Source organism: Phoenix dactylifera, chromosome 14 (assembly GCF_051530095.1).
Source record: "Phoenix dactylifera cultivar Ajwa chromosome 14, Ajwa_hap1_PhDact_Kaust_v1.1, whole genome shotgun sequence".
NCBI lineage: Eukaryota > Viridiplantae > Streptophyta > Magnoliopsida > Arecales > Arecaceae > Phoenix > Phoenix dactylifera.
The window spans coordinates 20,750,129-20,767,881 of record NC_143203.1 but is presented as its reverse complement, the minus strand read 5'-3'; the positions used below and the strand labels follow the sequence as shown (position 1 = coordinate 20,767,881).

Genomic DNA, 17,753 nt, shown 5'->3' with positions numbered 1-17,753 from the left:
TTCTAAAATGGCCCACTTCCTCCCTTGTTCCAAAACTTCTGATGCCTCTCGAGTAGCCAAGATATTTTTTGATGAGATTGTTAAGTTATACGGTTTACCAAAAACCATTGTCTCCGATAGGGATGTCCGCTTCATGAGCTATTGTTGGAAAACCTTGTGGCATCTGGTTGGCACCAAACTTAAATTTTCTACGGCTTATCATCCTCAAACCGATGGCCAAACCGAAGTCGTCAACTGAAGTCTAGGTAACCTTCTGCGAAGTCTAGTAGGGGATCACAATCGTAACTGGGATTTTATTCTGCCTGTCGCCCAATTTGCATATAATTCATCGGTCAATAGATCTATCGGGATGAGTCCATTTGAAGTGGTCCATGGTTATAAAGCTCGCAAACCTGTAGATCTCCTACCTATGTCCCCCCATATTCGCATTTCTGAGTCTGCACATGCATTTGCACAACACATTCATAATCTGCATCAGGAAATTAGCAAACGCATTCATATGAGTAATGCTCAATATAAGCTACAAGCTGATTCTCATAAGCGAGATAAAAAATTTCAAACTGGGGATTATGTTATGATACGTATTCGACCTGAGCGGTTTCCATCTGGAACCGTCAAGAAACTGCAGGCTCGTAGTGCTGGGCCCTTTCGGGTATTGCAACGAGTGGGTACTAATGCTTACGTTCTTGATCTTCCCTCTGATTTTGGTATTAGCTCCACTTTTAATATTGAGGATTTGGTTGCTTACAAGGGCCCCCTTTCTATTCCTACTGATCCTTTCGCTCAGCCATCACTTGAGCTTGATGATACTCCTATTCTTGATTCCATACCATCTCCGACCAATCTAGCTTTACCACCAGCACAAAAAGAACATATTGATGCCATTTTAGATGAGCAGACTGTTTCTACCAGTGATGAGGGTGTTCAGCGTTTCCTGGTTCGTTGGTGAGGACGCCCGGAGTCTGATACTACATGGATTACACGTGCGGAGTTACAGCGCATTGACCCAGATCTTTTGGAGTACTACCAGAGTCATTCGTCGGGGTCGACTTCTTCTTACCGGGGGGAGTTGGTGCGGACACGAGTACTGGACTGATTATTTTGCGGGATTATGGTTGTCGCAGGAAGACGGTCCAGCCACTTTCGTTGTGGCTGGATTGATTGATGTTATTTTTTATTATTTATTTTATGTGGGTAGGATTAATTTGCATATTGTCTTTTGAGGGCCTCTTTCGAATTGTTTTCTTCGTTGGGACTTATTTGTTATTTGGTGGCCCTATATATATATAGGGCATGCATTTGTTTATTTTTAATGATTGAATACAAGAAAATTAGCCTTCTTCTTCTTCCTCCCCTCTCCTCTTTTCTTCTTCTTCCCCTCTTCTTCTCTTCTTTCACGCTGCCTTCCAACCCGTACATCCGTCCTGCATCAATAAAGCTCCTGGTTGTGTCATCTTAACTTCATAATGGATGTCTAGATAAGTCCTTCAATCAATGTTACAAAGTTTCATTCAGACCAATCACTTATGTGATCAAAGAGCTACTCGAATCAGCTTGATATTATAGCATAGTAGTTGTTTATTGAATTTTTGCAAACTCGCCATCCATATTCTCACATTCAATTAAACCAAAGTATACCAAAAGGCCGTTAATAAGCTCCCCCAAAGTAAAAATTCCATGGCATAATTCAAACCAATCATCACTAGATGGCATCGTCTTTGATGGAAGCAATGAACTTTTCATTCAGTTGGAGTTCCACGAAACCAAAAAAAGACGATGCCATCTAGTAGCGAAAACGTTCTGCGCCTTAAATGGAGGACTCAATAACCCTTTCCTCATGAGGATCCTTTTGTGGGACAAAATCGTGAGGAGGGCTCCTGATACGCTTGACCCTCAAAGCGGACAATACATCATGGGGAACGCAGTCTCTTTTTCTGCTCAGTCGGTATGGGCTATGCTGTTGCGCGAGACTCCAGCCAAAGCATCGTCCCTGCAACATCTATAATTACATTTTTATAGTTTAAAATAATAAAAATAATCCTACAAAAATTAGAAAACCTAGGGTCGGAGGAGCTTCTAGAGTGATCGGTGGCTGGGGAGAACAAATAAAACGAAGGGCAAAAAAAACGCGCACCAGAACGGTGACGAGAGGGGACGAGTCGTTGGCGGCTTCGCATTCCTACACCGAATAGGAACTGTATCACTAGTTTGCTGCGCTAGATCTGTTCTGGAAACCCTAATTCGATCTGGTTCGGGGAAAACTCCGTTGATCGAGCAGCCGAAAGACGTGATTTTTCCTTGGAATCCGGTGAGATACTCGCACACCATACGTTGGTCTGCTAAAAAGTGGCAAATTTAGATGATGAAGTTCTTCGAATTGTTGCAATGGGATGTGTCTGTGATGGATTAGAGTTGAATGTAGATCTATTGAGGTAAGAATATGGTTCTGATTACATTGGGATTTTTCCATTTCGGTGGAACATAGAAGTAATTAGATGCCACCTAGAAATGCCTTCTGTGTCTGCCTTGTTCTTTGTAGGAACGAAGGAACAGTATGAAAGCTCGTGGCTTTTTGCTTTTTCGCGATAGTTTGTTCATCGATAGTGAATGAGGCGAAAGAATAATTGTTCTAGCAACCCATTTTGTTAATTTGTAAGCTATAGATGAATCAACATTTGCCATTACCTTTATATTGTTTGTTTGTGTGTGTGGGTTTGTTTTTGTTCTTTCTTCAGGGTAAGGGCTAGTTGAAACTCTTATAGGTTCCATATGAACCTCCAATAGTGCGCGATCTGGTTTGATCTAATTTTCTTATGGACAATTGAAAAACTCATGATGTTAAAAAAAATGACATGGTTAATAATACAATTCATGATCTCTTTTATGATAATTTTGCAGAGTGAAAAGGTTCCAAACTGTTAATAGAAGAATTGGAGTCAGAGTAAAATGATGAACATATTGGCATGATATTATATTTGTTTTACTTAAATTTCTTTTACACATACAATTACATACGCAGGCCATTTAATCCAAAAGTTCAATCTATACTTTTTTAAAAAAATTATATGTTAGTCACTTCATTATGTTTGTTTAATCTTGTGTATCGAAAGTTTTAAGCCAACATGTTCGCTTCCCAACCATGTATCCAAGTGAAACCAAGTTTCGAAGATAGATGCTCCACAACTTTGCACTTATATCAGCAAGATAGTCTTCATGCCGTGTTTATGTGGATACAAATTTGTGATCAGCTTTCTCTTTTGCATATTAATGTCCCTGTATCTTAATTTGTTGAAAGGTGATCGGCATTCTATTTTCCAGATAGCCGTCTCTCTACATAGAACTTTTTTCCCTTCAAAGTATGATTGAAGTGATCTCCTTATTGAGCACAACGTGAGTGGCGCACCATGCACTTATAATCTTTAAATTAGCATTCTAAATTCTAGATTTTCTTTGTTGTCAAGGACTCTTCGATCTGTCTTTCTTTGTGAGCCTGTAGCGGCAAGCAGAACTTTTCATCTATTGTTGAAGAAAGTGCATCAACCTGTCATAATGTGGCCTTGTGGCTTAAGAATCAGATCTGACAACATCCCTCAGAGCAATGATTTGGAAATTGTGAACTTATAAACCTAGTAGTATTGTTTAAATTTCTGAGTGCTTGAGGAAATGTGGGTTCCATGATAGTAGAGTTAAAGATTAAACATGGAAGTCTTCCCAAAGTTACAAATATATGAAGACCCTTTACAGTTGATCATTTATTTTCCTTTTTTTCCCTCTTTTCTTCAGGAGTATTCCTGTGGGAGCTTTTAAGTTATGGACATAATATCTCAGCTACAAGAACAAGTTAATACAATTGCTCTTCTTGCTTTGAATACGTTTGGAACACTGCAAAGAGACGCCCCACCAGTCCGACTTTCACCAAATTATCCTGAACCAACCACAAAGCTCTCTGAGGAGACAATCAACATTGCGGAGCATCCCAAGGCAATGAGTGCAGCTCTGGTTGAAGCTGCAAAAAAGGCGAGTAAAGTTTTTGAGTATCTTTTAGAAGCATAACTGCATAATTTATAAATGTTGAATATTTTAAAAGCTTTAATAAGTGAGCAGCTTGGTAACAACACATGGCATTCAGTCTGTTCGATTTTGTTGCTTACGGCTTTTGATTTCCCTTTGAGAATTTGCATGAAGCACTCGGCATACATACTTTGGTCCTAAGTATTCTGTTTGGGTTCATATAACATGTACTCCGTTCATCTTGAAGCTAATTTTTGTGGTGATTTTTCTTGACTGTTTCTGTTTGTGGCTTTTCATATGCCGTTAGTTACTTGCAAATATAAATTTCGAGTCGTGGCCTGAAATGCTGCATCCATTCTTTATTTTATTTTTTTTCATTCACATATTCTTTCAGGAAATGTGAGTCTTACCCTTGTGACAAACACCCTTCTTTTGCAGTTTGATGCACTTGTTTCTGCCTTGCCGTTGTCGGGAGAAGAAGCTCAATTGAAAAAAATTGCAGAACTCCAGGTAAAGTAACTAAACTTGATCTAGTCCTTTACCTCATCTATCGAAGTGGGACAACTTAGCTTATAATGAAAATAGGCTTCATCCATCAAGGGTATCATGAAACTAGGTTTTCTTTGTTAATTGGATGACAAATATTTCTCGAATTGAGTGACACACTTGAATAACCAGGCAGAGAATGAAGCTGTAGGTCTGGAACTTGAAAAACAACTCAAGGCTGCAGGTATTTTTCCATGAAACTTTTCTTGAGAAGATTCAATTAATTCATGATGCTTTTACATGATCCTGTTCCCAAAAATTAAGTATGTTCTCCTGCTTCGATGATTTTCGTTTGGTTGACTGAAGACTTCCTTGCATCTACCAAGTGATGAATTTCACCAGCTTCTTCTGAGCTGTCATTATCATGACATGCAGCTGAACTTATTCCAAAGGTCAAGATAATAACCTTCAGGGAAGTAATAGAGATTCACTCAGGGAAGTAATAGAGATTCACATAAAACCAAGTTGTTTTGCACAAATCAGAAATTAAGCAGAAAAGAAAACGAGAAAACAGAAGCCATGCCTCTTCTTTGAGCCAATTATAAGGGTCACAAAAATCTTATGATATGGTCGCCACAGATATATTATAACATAGTTATATGAACACAACTTTCCGTTACAGCAAACTTCCGAAATATAAATACAGCAGTACTTGGGTTATATAAGAAAATAAATGAATGAACCCAAACACTGACACACAAAACATAGACATGTGTTAGACATGCATGTCAGACACTGTGATATGGACCCAAATGTTGATGAAACCATTGCAGAAACTCCTGAAGAATTGTCAATTTCTTCTCTAATTATATGATCACTGCATTGATTTTGGAGTTTCCTGAACATCACAGACCAATAAAATGTGCAAACTTTCTCTTGTTTCATTGTCATCATCATGGCACATGGCTGCAAGCATGCTCAAGGTGGAGATGATTACTAGATTGAAAAGACTTGGAAAATTATATGCACAAAATCAAACTTCATTTAGCAGAATATAAAAGAGACAAACATATTCCAAAATTCCAATATTAATGCAATTATATAGAAATGCTTTGTTGCGACCTGCTGAACATCATTTACTATGAAGACTAGAAACAAAAAAAAAAGAATAATAAGAGTTAGGGGGCATTATCAAAGGAAACTTTCCTTGGCATTTGACTTTGATGTTGTCATTGCTCTTACAGAACAGGAATTGAAGCAAGTTCAGGAGTTGTTTCATCAGGCTGCGGACAACTGTTTGAACTTGAAGAAACCATACTGATCATCCTGAAAGTGGTAATAGTTGACTTCTTGGAACAGTCTTGGACAGCAGCATTTGATTTCTTGTATTTTAAATGCATGATCTTGTTTCTTTTATTATGAAGATAGTTTTATTCTATATGTCGACATATTATTTTCTTTGGGAACAACTTTGATATGGTTGATCACAGGAAATATTCAGTCTCCTTGAATCTTTTATGAAACATAAGCCCTTATTAAAGCTATGGAAATAAATGAGTACAAGCATATCCAATTCAATTTTTTTAAATGTAATAGAAGAACACAATTTAGTTTATAATATTTGAACATAGTTCGTATTTGATCTCGTCTACAAAGTTATTAGAAAAGCCATATCAGATGACAAACATACGCTTAGCTTGTAGGGAGATCTTTCATGTCTTCCAAGATACAGGCTTCAATTTTGAGTCAATGTTTAAACTAGAAGAAATCACAAATTCGGACTGTCCGAAGTTGGAAACCAAGTGGATTCATTTTTTGTCCCATAATTTTTCCCATTATATTGTCTTTCCTTACATATTTTGTTTAATAGGAACCTAAATCTTATGTTGATATAATAATGATTTAAATTTATATCTTAGCATAGTTGATATTGACAAGTAGGTCTTGGGTAACTGTGTCCTCAAGCCAAACTCTTTACTCTTTTTTTTTTTTTTTGCTTTTTTTACAACAGAACACCTAGTGAGTTCTTATAATTCTTTGCTTAAAAAAAGTTTTGGAGTCATTCACTATAAATTGAAATTAGAAAAGAAAAAGTCAATTATATTGCACATGCCATGCATCTTGAGTTTTTGCCTGAAGAATCATTTTGAACAAATGATTAAAATGCACTACATGCCTATATTATCATATGTAAACCCCACTAAGAGGCTAGATGGCAGTATGTCGCCCTGTTCATTAGCAAATTGGGTTAAGCATAGGCACAGAAAGTTTTTACCTATAATTGGTTTCAGCTTCACTAGTACAAGAAAAAGATGCTGCCTCATCCTGCATTTCCAGGGCCCTTGTACAGCATACTTTTGTTGCAGAATCCTGTATTTGTGTTTGATTTTCAATTCCTAAAATATATGACAGCAATAGATTACAAGAATCAAGGCTTTTTACCATCAATGCGAGCTTCAGGGATGCAAATTAAAGTTGGTATGGCTTCAAGAAAATTGAGCATGTTTTAGGACCCCGTCAACCCAACCTTCCTCCAAGTTGGGCCAACATTTATAGCTTACCCCAGTCAGCTATTTTGTGGAACCGTGGAAGAGTTTAATCTTGACGTGAAAATGTGCAGTTCGAATCAACCGGGGCTACCTGGACGGTTGGAAGTTTGACCCTAGCTGCAATCCTGCAGTTAAAAGCACTGGGGCTGTTAGATGGAAGAAAATATGTTCATATTATGTTTGCTGACTCAAATAAAACTGAAATTGATTGTGATTAAAAAGAATATGACTGAAAACATATAAGGGGGGGGGGGAAGGAAACTCAACTAAAGGGATGGAAGTTCATAAAGATTTCGGAAGCAGGAATAAGATATCACAGCAATGTGGCACTATTTGTAAAATTTTTGAGTTTTTTACAGTACGCTATGGCTTCTATACTCATGTATCACAGTGCCGTGCTGACCAAATAGGTGCCTGTGTGCCTGGTCTTATGACAAAGAATTAGGTCCAGATTTAAAGAAAGTGTAGAGTTCTTTTTCCTTTCCCTTCTACATATGGCTGGAGCTGCTGCTTTGATTACAATCTTTTTGTATTTTTTTCAATTATATCGAACCTAAAGATTTAACAAATTTTCTGCAGAGCTCAAAGCAATACAGAGTTGGACAGATGCTGCTGAGAACTGAAATGTTAACTAAGAGTTCTGGTGTTGTGACTGGTCTCTTGGCTTCTAAAGAAACTTGATGGATATCAAGCAATATCTTTCCTGGATTAGGAACACCATTAAGATATTGCGGCCTATCACATTCAGAAATTTAGACATTCCTGACAGTAGAGAGTTGCAGATTTCTTGTATGTATTTTCGTTGTATCGATCTACCATTAGAATTTTTTACTGGCACAGAGTTGTCTGTTTTTCTTTGCCCAGTATCTTGAAAGGGAAGTCTCACCAACCCCTTATAGCTCACCAGTTTTAAGAGTTTGAATCTGAGACAACTTTGTCTTGGATAATCTTTCTTCACAATCTACCTCGGCCTTTATTTGTTAGTTGAGATCCAAGTCATAAGCCAGGTTGAGGGCTCAAGTGATGATGGAGAGGATTCTTGATCTGTTATGCAGTAGAAGAGGAAAACCATCAAAACGCTAATGATGCTTTGTTGTTCTCTCCTACTTGGATATCACTTTTTATAAATCATTTCTACTCTGGAAAACATGTCAATATATGTCAAAAACATCCAAAACCTGCATTCCCTCTCAGATGGGCTACTTGGATGTTAGATGTGCCTTTTTTCTATGGTGAAATATACATTTTCTCATCTCTCAGAAATGGTGAGAGGTTGAGGTCAGGCACGGCTGGGTCATGTTAAGATCAAACTGCGATTAAAGGTCAAGAGTTTAAACGGCTGGGTCAAGAGTTTAAACGGCTAATATCAGATTCTATTTCCAATTGGGAACTAAACAAAAATATTTTAAAGCTTTTAGAGTAAATAAAAATAAGAGGGCGAGGATACTTTTTAAAAATTAAAATGCTTTTGTAATTTAAAATTTCCAACACAGATATAGTGGCCCATTGATGTTGAGTGAGGATGACGAAGAAAGGGATCGGGTATAGACATTACCGGCTCGGCCAAGTAGTGGAGCATCCTTTTGACTCGTAGATGCCTAATGCGGCTGCAAAAACCCGGCAAGCTAGCCAGAGTGCTCGTGGAAGGCCGAAAACAATGCCAGAGCTAAGCAAAGATGGCTAGGGCATGGTAAAGAGGCCTTCGGCCAAAGCGTCAAAGATAGGAAAAAAAGGACTTTCTCACTCTAATAGCTTACTATTGGCATATGACTTATTGTAACAACATGCAAATGGCCACAGTTTTATCAACTATGTGTATTTACGTTTGTCGATGGTTGGGTTTCAAAGCAAAATGATAGATAATATAGAATTATCTTGATTGTTATTTTGGTCATTGTTGTGTTGGTAGTGGGGTATAGGAGGAGAAATCTTAGCTCTCAAGCCGAGCACTCCACATCTAGCTCCCATATCGAGCACTTTAAACCGAGCTCCCATACTTAGCACTCTAAATTGAGCTCCCAAGCCGAGCTCTCATGTCGGCACTTCAGGTCAAGCTCTTATGTCGAGCACTTCATGACCTCCCATGTCGATTATTCTAAGTGCTCCACTCAAATTCTCACGATCTAGAGAGATTACTCTACTCTAGTAATTTTTAATGAATTTTATTCTCTTGCTAAGTCTCGTTGTTATTTCAAAACGCCACTTGATTGAAGCATCCGAGGAGGCCCAACTGGAGGCACCTCGGCAGATGCGTGACTCTCCACGGTTGATTAGTGCTCCATGTTCCACCCCCGCGTGATTGAAGCATCCAAGAAGGCCAGTTGGAGCCACCTCAATAGGCTTTTTTTTGCTGTGTGCGCAGAATTGCAGATGTGCAACTCTCCACGGCTAATTAGTGCTCCATCTTTCACCAGGGGATCAAGCAAAATGATCTGAACCTTGGCGCCAGACGAAGAGTTTAAACCTTCGGCCTTTTGGAAAATGAAAACATATCCCACTTTTTTTTTTCTTTGCCTGATTTGAGCACCCTCACCAACGATCTCGCCAGTCAGATATATCACAAGCGTAATAGATCAGACGAGCCATCTAACGACCCGCATATGCAGGCCCATGCAGAAAATAAAAATAAATGATTCGAATATGATAATATTAAACCTGGTGGCCTGATTTCATCATATCACCATCATCACAGCTTGCACGATTATCCGGGTAACAAAAGCAGCATCCAATCACTCATTCCGCTGCTCCTTCCATCTTAATCAAGCTGTCATATATATGGATCTGAGACAGGCTGGCAGTAAAGACGCGCCAACCGTTTGTCTCGCCTAGAATGTACCTGGTGAGTCAATACTTTAAACATCCATATACACCCCAGCCCACAAGAGCAAATGAACTCCAAAAATCATAATTGAGGGAACGGCGGCAATTCATCAAAATACTCCCCTCCAACATGACTAAAGCGCATACATATCACACGACTGGAACTGGAAATCATGTCGGCGATCATGCTAAACAAACATAACAGAGAACCACCCATCCTGCCTGCTGTAAATACTTATGGGGCAAAAAAAATGGCGGTATCAACGGGAAAATAGGGCATGGGCAGACTAGAGTGCATGGACTCAACCAGATTTTAACATTACATTCCCACACTTTGCGCTGTATCCATGACCACACAATTTAATAGAGAACCAAAAAAAGTTTCCACTATTACCCACGGAGAAGGATCACGGGAGGCAAAGCTGTGAGCTCTATCCCTTGGTCTTCAAAGGTGTGTACCAAAAACACTGCACCCTACTTGATGTACTGGGAGAGCCACTTGAAGCCTTCACCGTAGCCCATCTTCCTCACGATGCTGCACATGAAGACCTCAAGGGGGCGCACGTTGGAGTCGCCGAGGTTAACCTTGCCCTTGCCCGTAGTAAAATTGCTAAGGCCCAGGTGGAAGCGCAGCTCATCCTCGGATGCAGCATATGGGATGTCAATCTTGTTCCCGAGAATGAGGAATGGGACATTTGCCAGGGCATCATCCGAGAGAAGTGCATCCAGCTCCTTCTTTGACTCTGCAAGCCTCTCCTTGTCAAAGGCATCAACTAGGTATACCACCGCATCCACCTGTTAGTGGAACAATTTAGCATCATAAACCTTTCCAACATATATGAACCTTCTCAAACCTAAACAATGGCAAAACCTGTGGTCATCAACACAAGAGTCAAAGCAGAAGAAACAACAATTGCAAGCAGTCAGACAAGACACCTCAAGAACACAGAAAATTCATAGCATCAGCATCTATGAAAATCTAGGCAATAACAAGGCAGACGTGAAGACCAGCTTAAGGTAACAATTGGAAGTAACATCACGGAAATATAACATGAGAAACTATAAGCATAAGCCTAGCTCGAAAGATTGGTGAGCGAAGTAAACGTTTGAATGCATCATGAAACCTGCAGCAAAATGCAGGGGCACAAATGGATGAAGTGGCATGGCACAAGTTCCAAAATGCATATGAGCATGCAGAATCACAGCAATTGGTTTGAATTACATTTGAGTTGATCATGCGTCTGTGACAGTTGCCCAACCCTCATGTGCTGAAAAACAAAGTTCCTAACTGGAAACTGGTCTTATAGAGTGTCAGATCTTATTTAATAGACATATTATCAACTTATCACCATGTGCTGAAAAACAAAGTTCCTGACTGGAACTGCATCGCATTCCATGCTTGCATTGCTACCTGTACCACCACAGTCTGATTTTAGGAAGCAGATGGACTCAGGAGACATTAATTATTCTATTTTGAAGAAATGTTGTGTGAATTCGAGGAAAGAGGGAGCGAAAACCAACACATGCTAAACTTTTCATAGCACTATAACAAGCAGCATCTCACACGCATATGTGATATCCCTTGCTATAAATAATAAGAAGATTTTCTTGCCAATAAATTCTCCATAGAGAAAAGATGTCAACTGAAGCGGAAGGTCTCAGTTGAAAGTGATAAAACTTAGGTCTTGAATGATTTGTAGTATGGTGAACAAAAATACCGAGAATTATAGAGAGAAATGACTCCTAAAATTCGTTTGTCACCTATAAAGGCAAGTCTAACTGTAAATTAAAATTTCCACTCTGGAGGAAAAACATGGACCAGCAGCAAGTTCATAACCTGAACTAGTGAATAAGGGGGAAGCCGAAAGGTGAAAATCATTAAATGAATTTGCAAGTCGAGGCCTGCAACTTAAACTACTATAAACAAGGTTAATAGGTTCAATTGATATATAAAAATCTCTGTCTAAAGGGGGGCACATAATGATATCCAACATAGTTGCTTGAGTTGAAACTGTCAAAGCGAGAAAATCCAGAACCAAAATTTGACCCAACCAAAACCATATCTACATTTCTCAGACATATCCCTGCAATAAAATAAAAGATAAGCAACAGAAACAGAAATTGCAAACAAAAGCACCCCCGAGGAAGGAAGTAAAACTGTAACAGGATATCAAGAAAATGAGAGGTCAGATAATTTCAGCCACACCTACTTTAAGGGAGGGAGGGAGGGAGGGGAGGGAGGGAGGGGTATCCTTTCTTATTTCAGTCACAGTCTATTTAGACCTAAAAGGAGGAAGAGGAGGAGGCCAAAAGAACAATAATAAGTCTAATGCCAGCAGTATCCTTTCCTCAACTGCAGTATTAATTGAAACAAAATAAGAATATCTTTTATTAGTCAAATGAGCTCAGTTACATATATAAGGAGAAAATAAGATGGCACATAGATATTCAACATGCATTTTATTCACAGTGGTACAGGAAGACAAGAAATTTGGTGTAATTCCAAAATAAAGAAAAAAAAGAAAGAAACCAGGAAAGTTGCAAAGTTGGAAATAAAGTTCTCATGAGTTAAATTTTCTAGTTCGTGCCTGCTCCAGACTTCTGTTGAACCACAATATGGAATAAATATAGCACTCCTCCAAAAATGAATTGAAGTGACCACCCTTCAGGCAGAGGCTACTACACAAGGGAACACCCGATTAGGTGCCGGAGCATATCTCGCAGCAGCCTTTGACTTTTCAGTCAGGATGAGTGGAAAAAGGGTCGGTGGTGTCAGTTTCCAAAATACCCCATCTTAGGGTACTTAATCCCCTCCGAAGAGAAGATAATCCCAAGTCCTTGAAAAACTATGACCAAGTTGCATCATTCAAGTACAAATTTGGACCTAGCATATTTCATGAATACTTGTCCAAATACAGATGCAACCACCACATGTCAAAGTATAAAAATGACAAACTGCAATTTTCTGGGTTTACAAATCCAAAACACATGAAATAAGTAACAAAAAAATATTCCAAGAACCTCCACCAAAGGTCCCTATCATGATTAAAAAGTTGAACTTGCTGCGATTAAGATTGGGCCTATACCATTCCATGGACCATCAGCAACGGGTTTCTTTCTATTGACAAGTCAGAGCCCAAAACAATCCACTGGGCAGACCAGCATTCTTAAACTAAATACCCATTCATGTTCAGGAGACCATACATACTCAAATTAAGAAAAGGCAAAAGAAAAAAGAAAACGGTGATGGCTCTATCCTTGTCAAAAATCAAAGCAACAATCACATAGGCTACTTGATAAAAAAGGGAAAGATCCAGAAAACTGCCAAGAAAGTAGAACCTACCGAACCATTTATGGATAAGTTTCCCCATAAAAATCAGCAACAAACAATTTCAAATTAAGAAAAAAATAAAAGAAGAATTCGACCTTGGCATAGTAATCTTTCCAGACACGGCGGGCGATCTGATGGCCTCCCAAATCAAACGCCTTGAACTTGATCTTCCCAATACTCAGTTCCTCCGACGTAGGGTACTGCGTCGGCTGGTGCTGAACCAATCTCTACTCACACACAAAATCCAACCCAATGTTACAAAACAAACCCATCATCAAAAAGGTCAAAAATCCTTAAAAATTACATAAGAAAAACAGACCAATCCATCAGACAAACAAAGAATCGGAGAGCCAAAGGCCAAAATCAAACCTCATCTTTGAGCATATGAAGCAGCGTGGTCTTCCCGGCATTATCGAGCCCGAGGAACAAGATCTTGGCCTCCTTCTGCCAAAGCCCGAGCGAGGCGAGAACGCCGTAGAACCAATCTACGATGAACATAGCTACCGGAGCCTCAATTCGCCCCCGACGTGATCGGATCGGTCGAGATCTCGCCGGAATCCGGCCGCAGGAGAACGGATCGAGCGATCGGCGTCCTTCTCAACCCTCACCCCCCGATCTGCCCGCCGCAAATAGGATCAAACCCCACCGACAGAGCACGAGATCGCGCAAACCCTAAAGAAATAGAGAGGAGGGAGAAAGATTACGTGTCCATTTTGACGACTTTGGGTATTTATAGGGGGAGGGAGCGTTGGGAACCTTGTGGTAGGTGAGCTGGATCCCGGGGACTGGATCGGCCGGTGACGGGATGGGGGGTTTGTCCGGGAGGCGTGCCGCGACGTTGGGAGGGCGACCGGTTGGTGAACCGGGAGATTCCGGTTGCCCGGCACCAACGGCTGATACGGCAGAAGCGGGAGGGATTGGTATAATCGGATGAATCTGACGCGTCCATCAAGGATCTGGCGGTCGATGGTTTTCAGATCGGTTGCCGTTTTCTGGTTGGGGATGGCTTACCAAGCCGATTTGAATACACCAGAGTGGAACCATGGACTGCTCGGCTCAAAGCATTACAAGGCATTTCAGAAAAATTAACATCCAAATGAAGTACTAAACAAGCGCATCTTCATTTAAAAAAAAGATTTGAACTCAAATTAGATAAATTGATCTAATTTCATGTAGAAGTGGCAAAAGATCCGGCCCGATCCTTTTTATGTTGAATTGAATCAAGAGTTTTTTTTAGGAAGGAACGTACATGAGTCAAATTTTTTCGAATCAGATGGTGAAGATAGTGTTTTCTATTTGGATCAACATGATTCAAATTAGATTGAGTCGTAATTAAAACTTTCTTAAATAGTTGATCTCTTTTTTAGTATTATCTATTTAAATAATTTAGAAAATCAGATAAGAATTAAAAATTAGATTCGATAGGTTAGGCTAAGTTTATTTAAGGATTAAGTTTTGAAAGATTAATTAGGTTAGAGTCAAATAGTGACATAAAATAGTCACTAGATAGGTATGGGTTGAGGTCGTGGCCTGATCGCAGGCCGTCATGACAGGTACAAGTCAACCCAAAATCCAGACCAACTTATTGTCGCCCCTAATTTTAATCAGATTAGGCTAATTTAAAGGTTTTGGTCCCTGACAAATCCATGCATCAACAAGCTAGGCATCCAATTTCACCTAGCGAAAAACTCAGTGACATTGTGGATACAAATTTAAGATTTTATAGCAATACAACCTGAGCTAGTAAATTTATGCAGAACAACTTATGCCATGTTTGTTAAAATATGGATGCAGGTCTGGTTTACATTTGTGCTTGTTAGTTCATTCATCATCTCTGTTGTCTGAGATGGACTACTGTTGCCATGTTCTGTGCTTCATGCAGCACAATAAGAATGTTGAATGGAGAAGAAATGAAGGGAAGCTTTTGGAGCTACGTAAATTGCATGGCCACATAGCTCATTTTTGATATTTCGAATCGATGCGAGAGTGGAGAATGGTTAGAACCACACGAACTTAGAGCTTCACTATTCTTCGAGACGACCTCAATGTTAATCCTCGAACTATGATCTGCTTGAGATGTGGAAGATGCAATTGGCAATGTGAATGCCATGAAATAATGCCCAAGGTAGGCGTAGGAGGCCCTACAGAGGCTTGGATTACCAAAAAAATCTCAAGCATTAGCAGAGTTTGGAAGCTAACATACAAGATTACAGTTTCGATCTAGAGTTCTTATGTTCTAAACATTCCTAGTTTTTTTTTTTTCTTTTTTTTTGCTAAAAAATAGGAGGAGAGGGGAAAGAAAACCTCACCCGTGTATCAGCCCCCATTGGCCCTTTTTCCACTAGGGAATATTCGATGCGGGTAGAATTTTTGCTAATACCCTTTCCGACTCGTAGGTCATCCCACGTGTGAGTACGTCACCCCAGCACCACCTTGGTGCCAGCTGGATCAGATAGCGTTCCCATCGAGCGTGTCGAGGCGGGAGGCATACAGTTTCCAACATTTAATCGGCGTCCGTACGTTTCAAATTTGGACCATGCTGGTAGAAGTAAAGCTCCGTTCTAACTGTGCTATCACCTTGCTGGCTAACATTCCTAGCTTTCAAACTCAGCAATATATATGCACGCATCGCAACATTGGTCAGAGAACAAAGTTCAGTTTGATGCCCAACATGCAGGCATGTGCTCACTGTTTCATACCATGTGCACTACCTACATACTTACAAAACTATCAAATCAGCAGGACCACCTAAGATAAGCACTCGTGTAGCATCCAATGTTATGGGTATAAACACTACTACTGCAGTTGCACAAACACACCCATTATAATAAAACGCTAGCGTAGGTGAGAAAAGGAAATGCTGCCCGAATATCTATGAAGAGAAGAGGAAAGAGACAGAGAAGAGGATACAAAAGTATGAACAGGGTGGACAAAACTATAAGTGTGCCCTGAAGAGAACAACATAGCAAAGACAAACATCTAGATAGCCACACACAAAACAATAAATAAGCAGCCTATTATTGCATCGGAACATTACAATTTATCTCCAAATATGCTACCAAAAGAAATTTCTAACCAAAGTTCGCCATCTCAGTACTGATTCCCATACCAATGCCACACTATAGGGCTCGTTTGGTTCGCGGGAAGCATTTTCCTTCCTAGGAATATGATTCCTGGGAAACAAATTCCTAGGAAGAGGATGCCTAGGAAAGTACTTTTGGCATGTTTGGTTGACCATGGGAAAGTGACAAATTTCCAAGATGCTTATGTTTGGTTGGCCATCCACTTTCCTAGGAAAGTTATATATAATTCCTATTATGCCCTTAATAAAAATTAGGTTTTTAATGCCTCTTTAATGCTTCTTTAATGCTGAAGGGACTTTTTGGGAAAAAGTAAAAATGGAGTGATTCCCGCCTCATGGGAAAGTAACTTTCCCATGTTTCTCATGGGAAAGACTTTCCCATGAAATGTGGAAATTACATTCCCATGGGAATACAACTTTCCCTTCTCTCTCCTTTGAAAACTCCAACCAAACAAGAGGCATCTCATTACTTTCCCGTTGACCACACTTTCCCCCCTTCTTTTCCCGCGAACCAAACGAGCCCATAGTACTGGTACGGTATGGTACAAAATCTTTTTGGCATATCGAATGTTGGTATTCCTTTCGTACTAGATACTGGTATCGAACCGATACGGTACAGAGTATAATATCCAGTTTAGTCTGGTATGGATGCAGCAGCAGCATTCTTTATGCCAGACAGTGTCAAAAAAATTTAGAGAATACAAAATTCAATGATGTTTTGGAAATAAAACAGTGGCAAACAAATGGTGCAGCTTTTCTTTCCAAACTGGCAGCAGGAGCATTTCCATAATAAGTAGGGCACCAATCTTTTCACTTGAGGGGGAAAACAACTGGCTCCTGACATAGCCTAAAATATTCGAGAAAGCCACCTCTAGATAATTATGTTGCCTATCATAATGTTTAGACTGTAACTGGTTCAGAAGAAGGAGATACATCAGCATTAACCTGCCGAAAAGGATGCTGACTGTTAATAGAATACTGCCTCCAGTGGTTTATAAATCCAATATCTAATAGAGCTAAAAATTTATACAACTCCATAATAGAAAATATGCTGGCCAACATGAGGAAAAAGATTTAATACGAGATGTTGCCAAGCAATGATCCAGAATTTGCAGAAAATAGGATGTTTAAAAGAAAAGGTACAAGTGCATAAGAAATGGTATCACGAGCTAAGACCTCCTCACTTGTGTGCGCACACGCGCGTGCGTGAGAGAGAGAGAGAGAGAGAGAGAGAGAGAGAGAGAGAGAGAGTTTTGCAGATTATACTACAGAAGGGCACTGATAGGCAATAGCACAAAGTTGAAGGCATGATAGATGGGAATTTACCTAAGAAGGGAATCTTGATGGTATGGTTTGGTTTTGGTTTTGATTATGGAGTTGGTTTGGTTCTGATTTCTCTTCTCCCTTCCGTTTCCGTAGAAACATGTTGTCTAATAGATTATTTACAAGATTTCTTTTTTTTCAGAGAAAGAAC

At 39.6% G+C, this 17,753-nt stretch overlaps 2 protein-coding genes across 4 annotated transcripts; one reads left to right on the top strand and one right to left on the bottom strand.

The window, feature by feature from the left end:
- Positions 1 to 2,051: 2,051 nt before the first annotated feature.
- On the top strand, positions 2,052 to 8,239 carry LOC103712658 (mediator of RNA polymerase II transcription subunit 21-like). Of its 3 annotated transcripts, none has more exons than XM_039132528.3 (6): positions 2,052 to 2,432; positions 3,784 to 4,017; positions 4,450 to 4,521; positions 4,690 to 4,741; positions 5,742 to 5,832; positions 7,626 to 8,239. In XM_039132528.3, the coding sequence occupies exons 2-5, from the start codon at positions 3,811 to 3,813 to the stop codon at positions 5,816 to 5,818; spliced, it is 408 nt and encodes a 135-aa protein (XP_038988456.1). In that variant the 5' UTR covers positions 2,052 to 2,432; positions 3,784 to 3,810; the 3' UTR covers positions 5,819 to 5,832; positions 7,626 to 8,239. The 3 variants fall into 3 exon arrangements, with proteins under 3 accessions (XP_038988456.1, XP_038988458.1, XP_038988457.1); XM_039132530.3 differs by lacking the exon at positions 7,626 to 8,239 and adding an exon at positions 6,910 to 7,526; XM_039132529.3 differs by having other exon boundaries at positions 2,079 to 2,308.
- Positions 8,240 to 9,954: 1,715 nt separating this feature from the next.
- Positions 9,955 to 13,901, bottom strand: LOC103712657 (small COPII coat GTPase SAR1A-like). Its single transcript, XM_008799240.6, has 3 exons — positions 13,567 to 13,901; positions 13,293 to 13,424; positions 9,955 to 10,661 (listed from the first exon to the last, which is right to left on the bottom strand). The coding sequence occupies exons 1-3, from the start codon at positions 13,693 to 13,695 to the stop codon at positions 10,341 to 10,343; spliced, it is 582 nt and encodes a 193-aa protein (XP_008797462.1). The 5' UTR covers positions 13,696 to 13,901; the 3' UTR covers positions 9,955 to 10,340.
- Between the last annotated feature and the right edge of the window lie 3,852 nt (positions 13,902 to 17,753).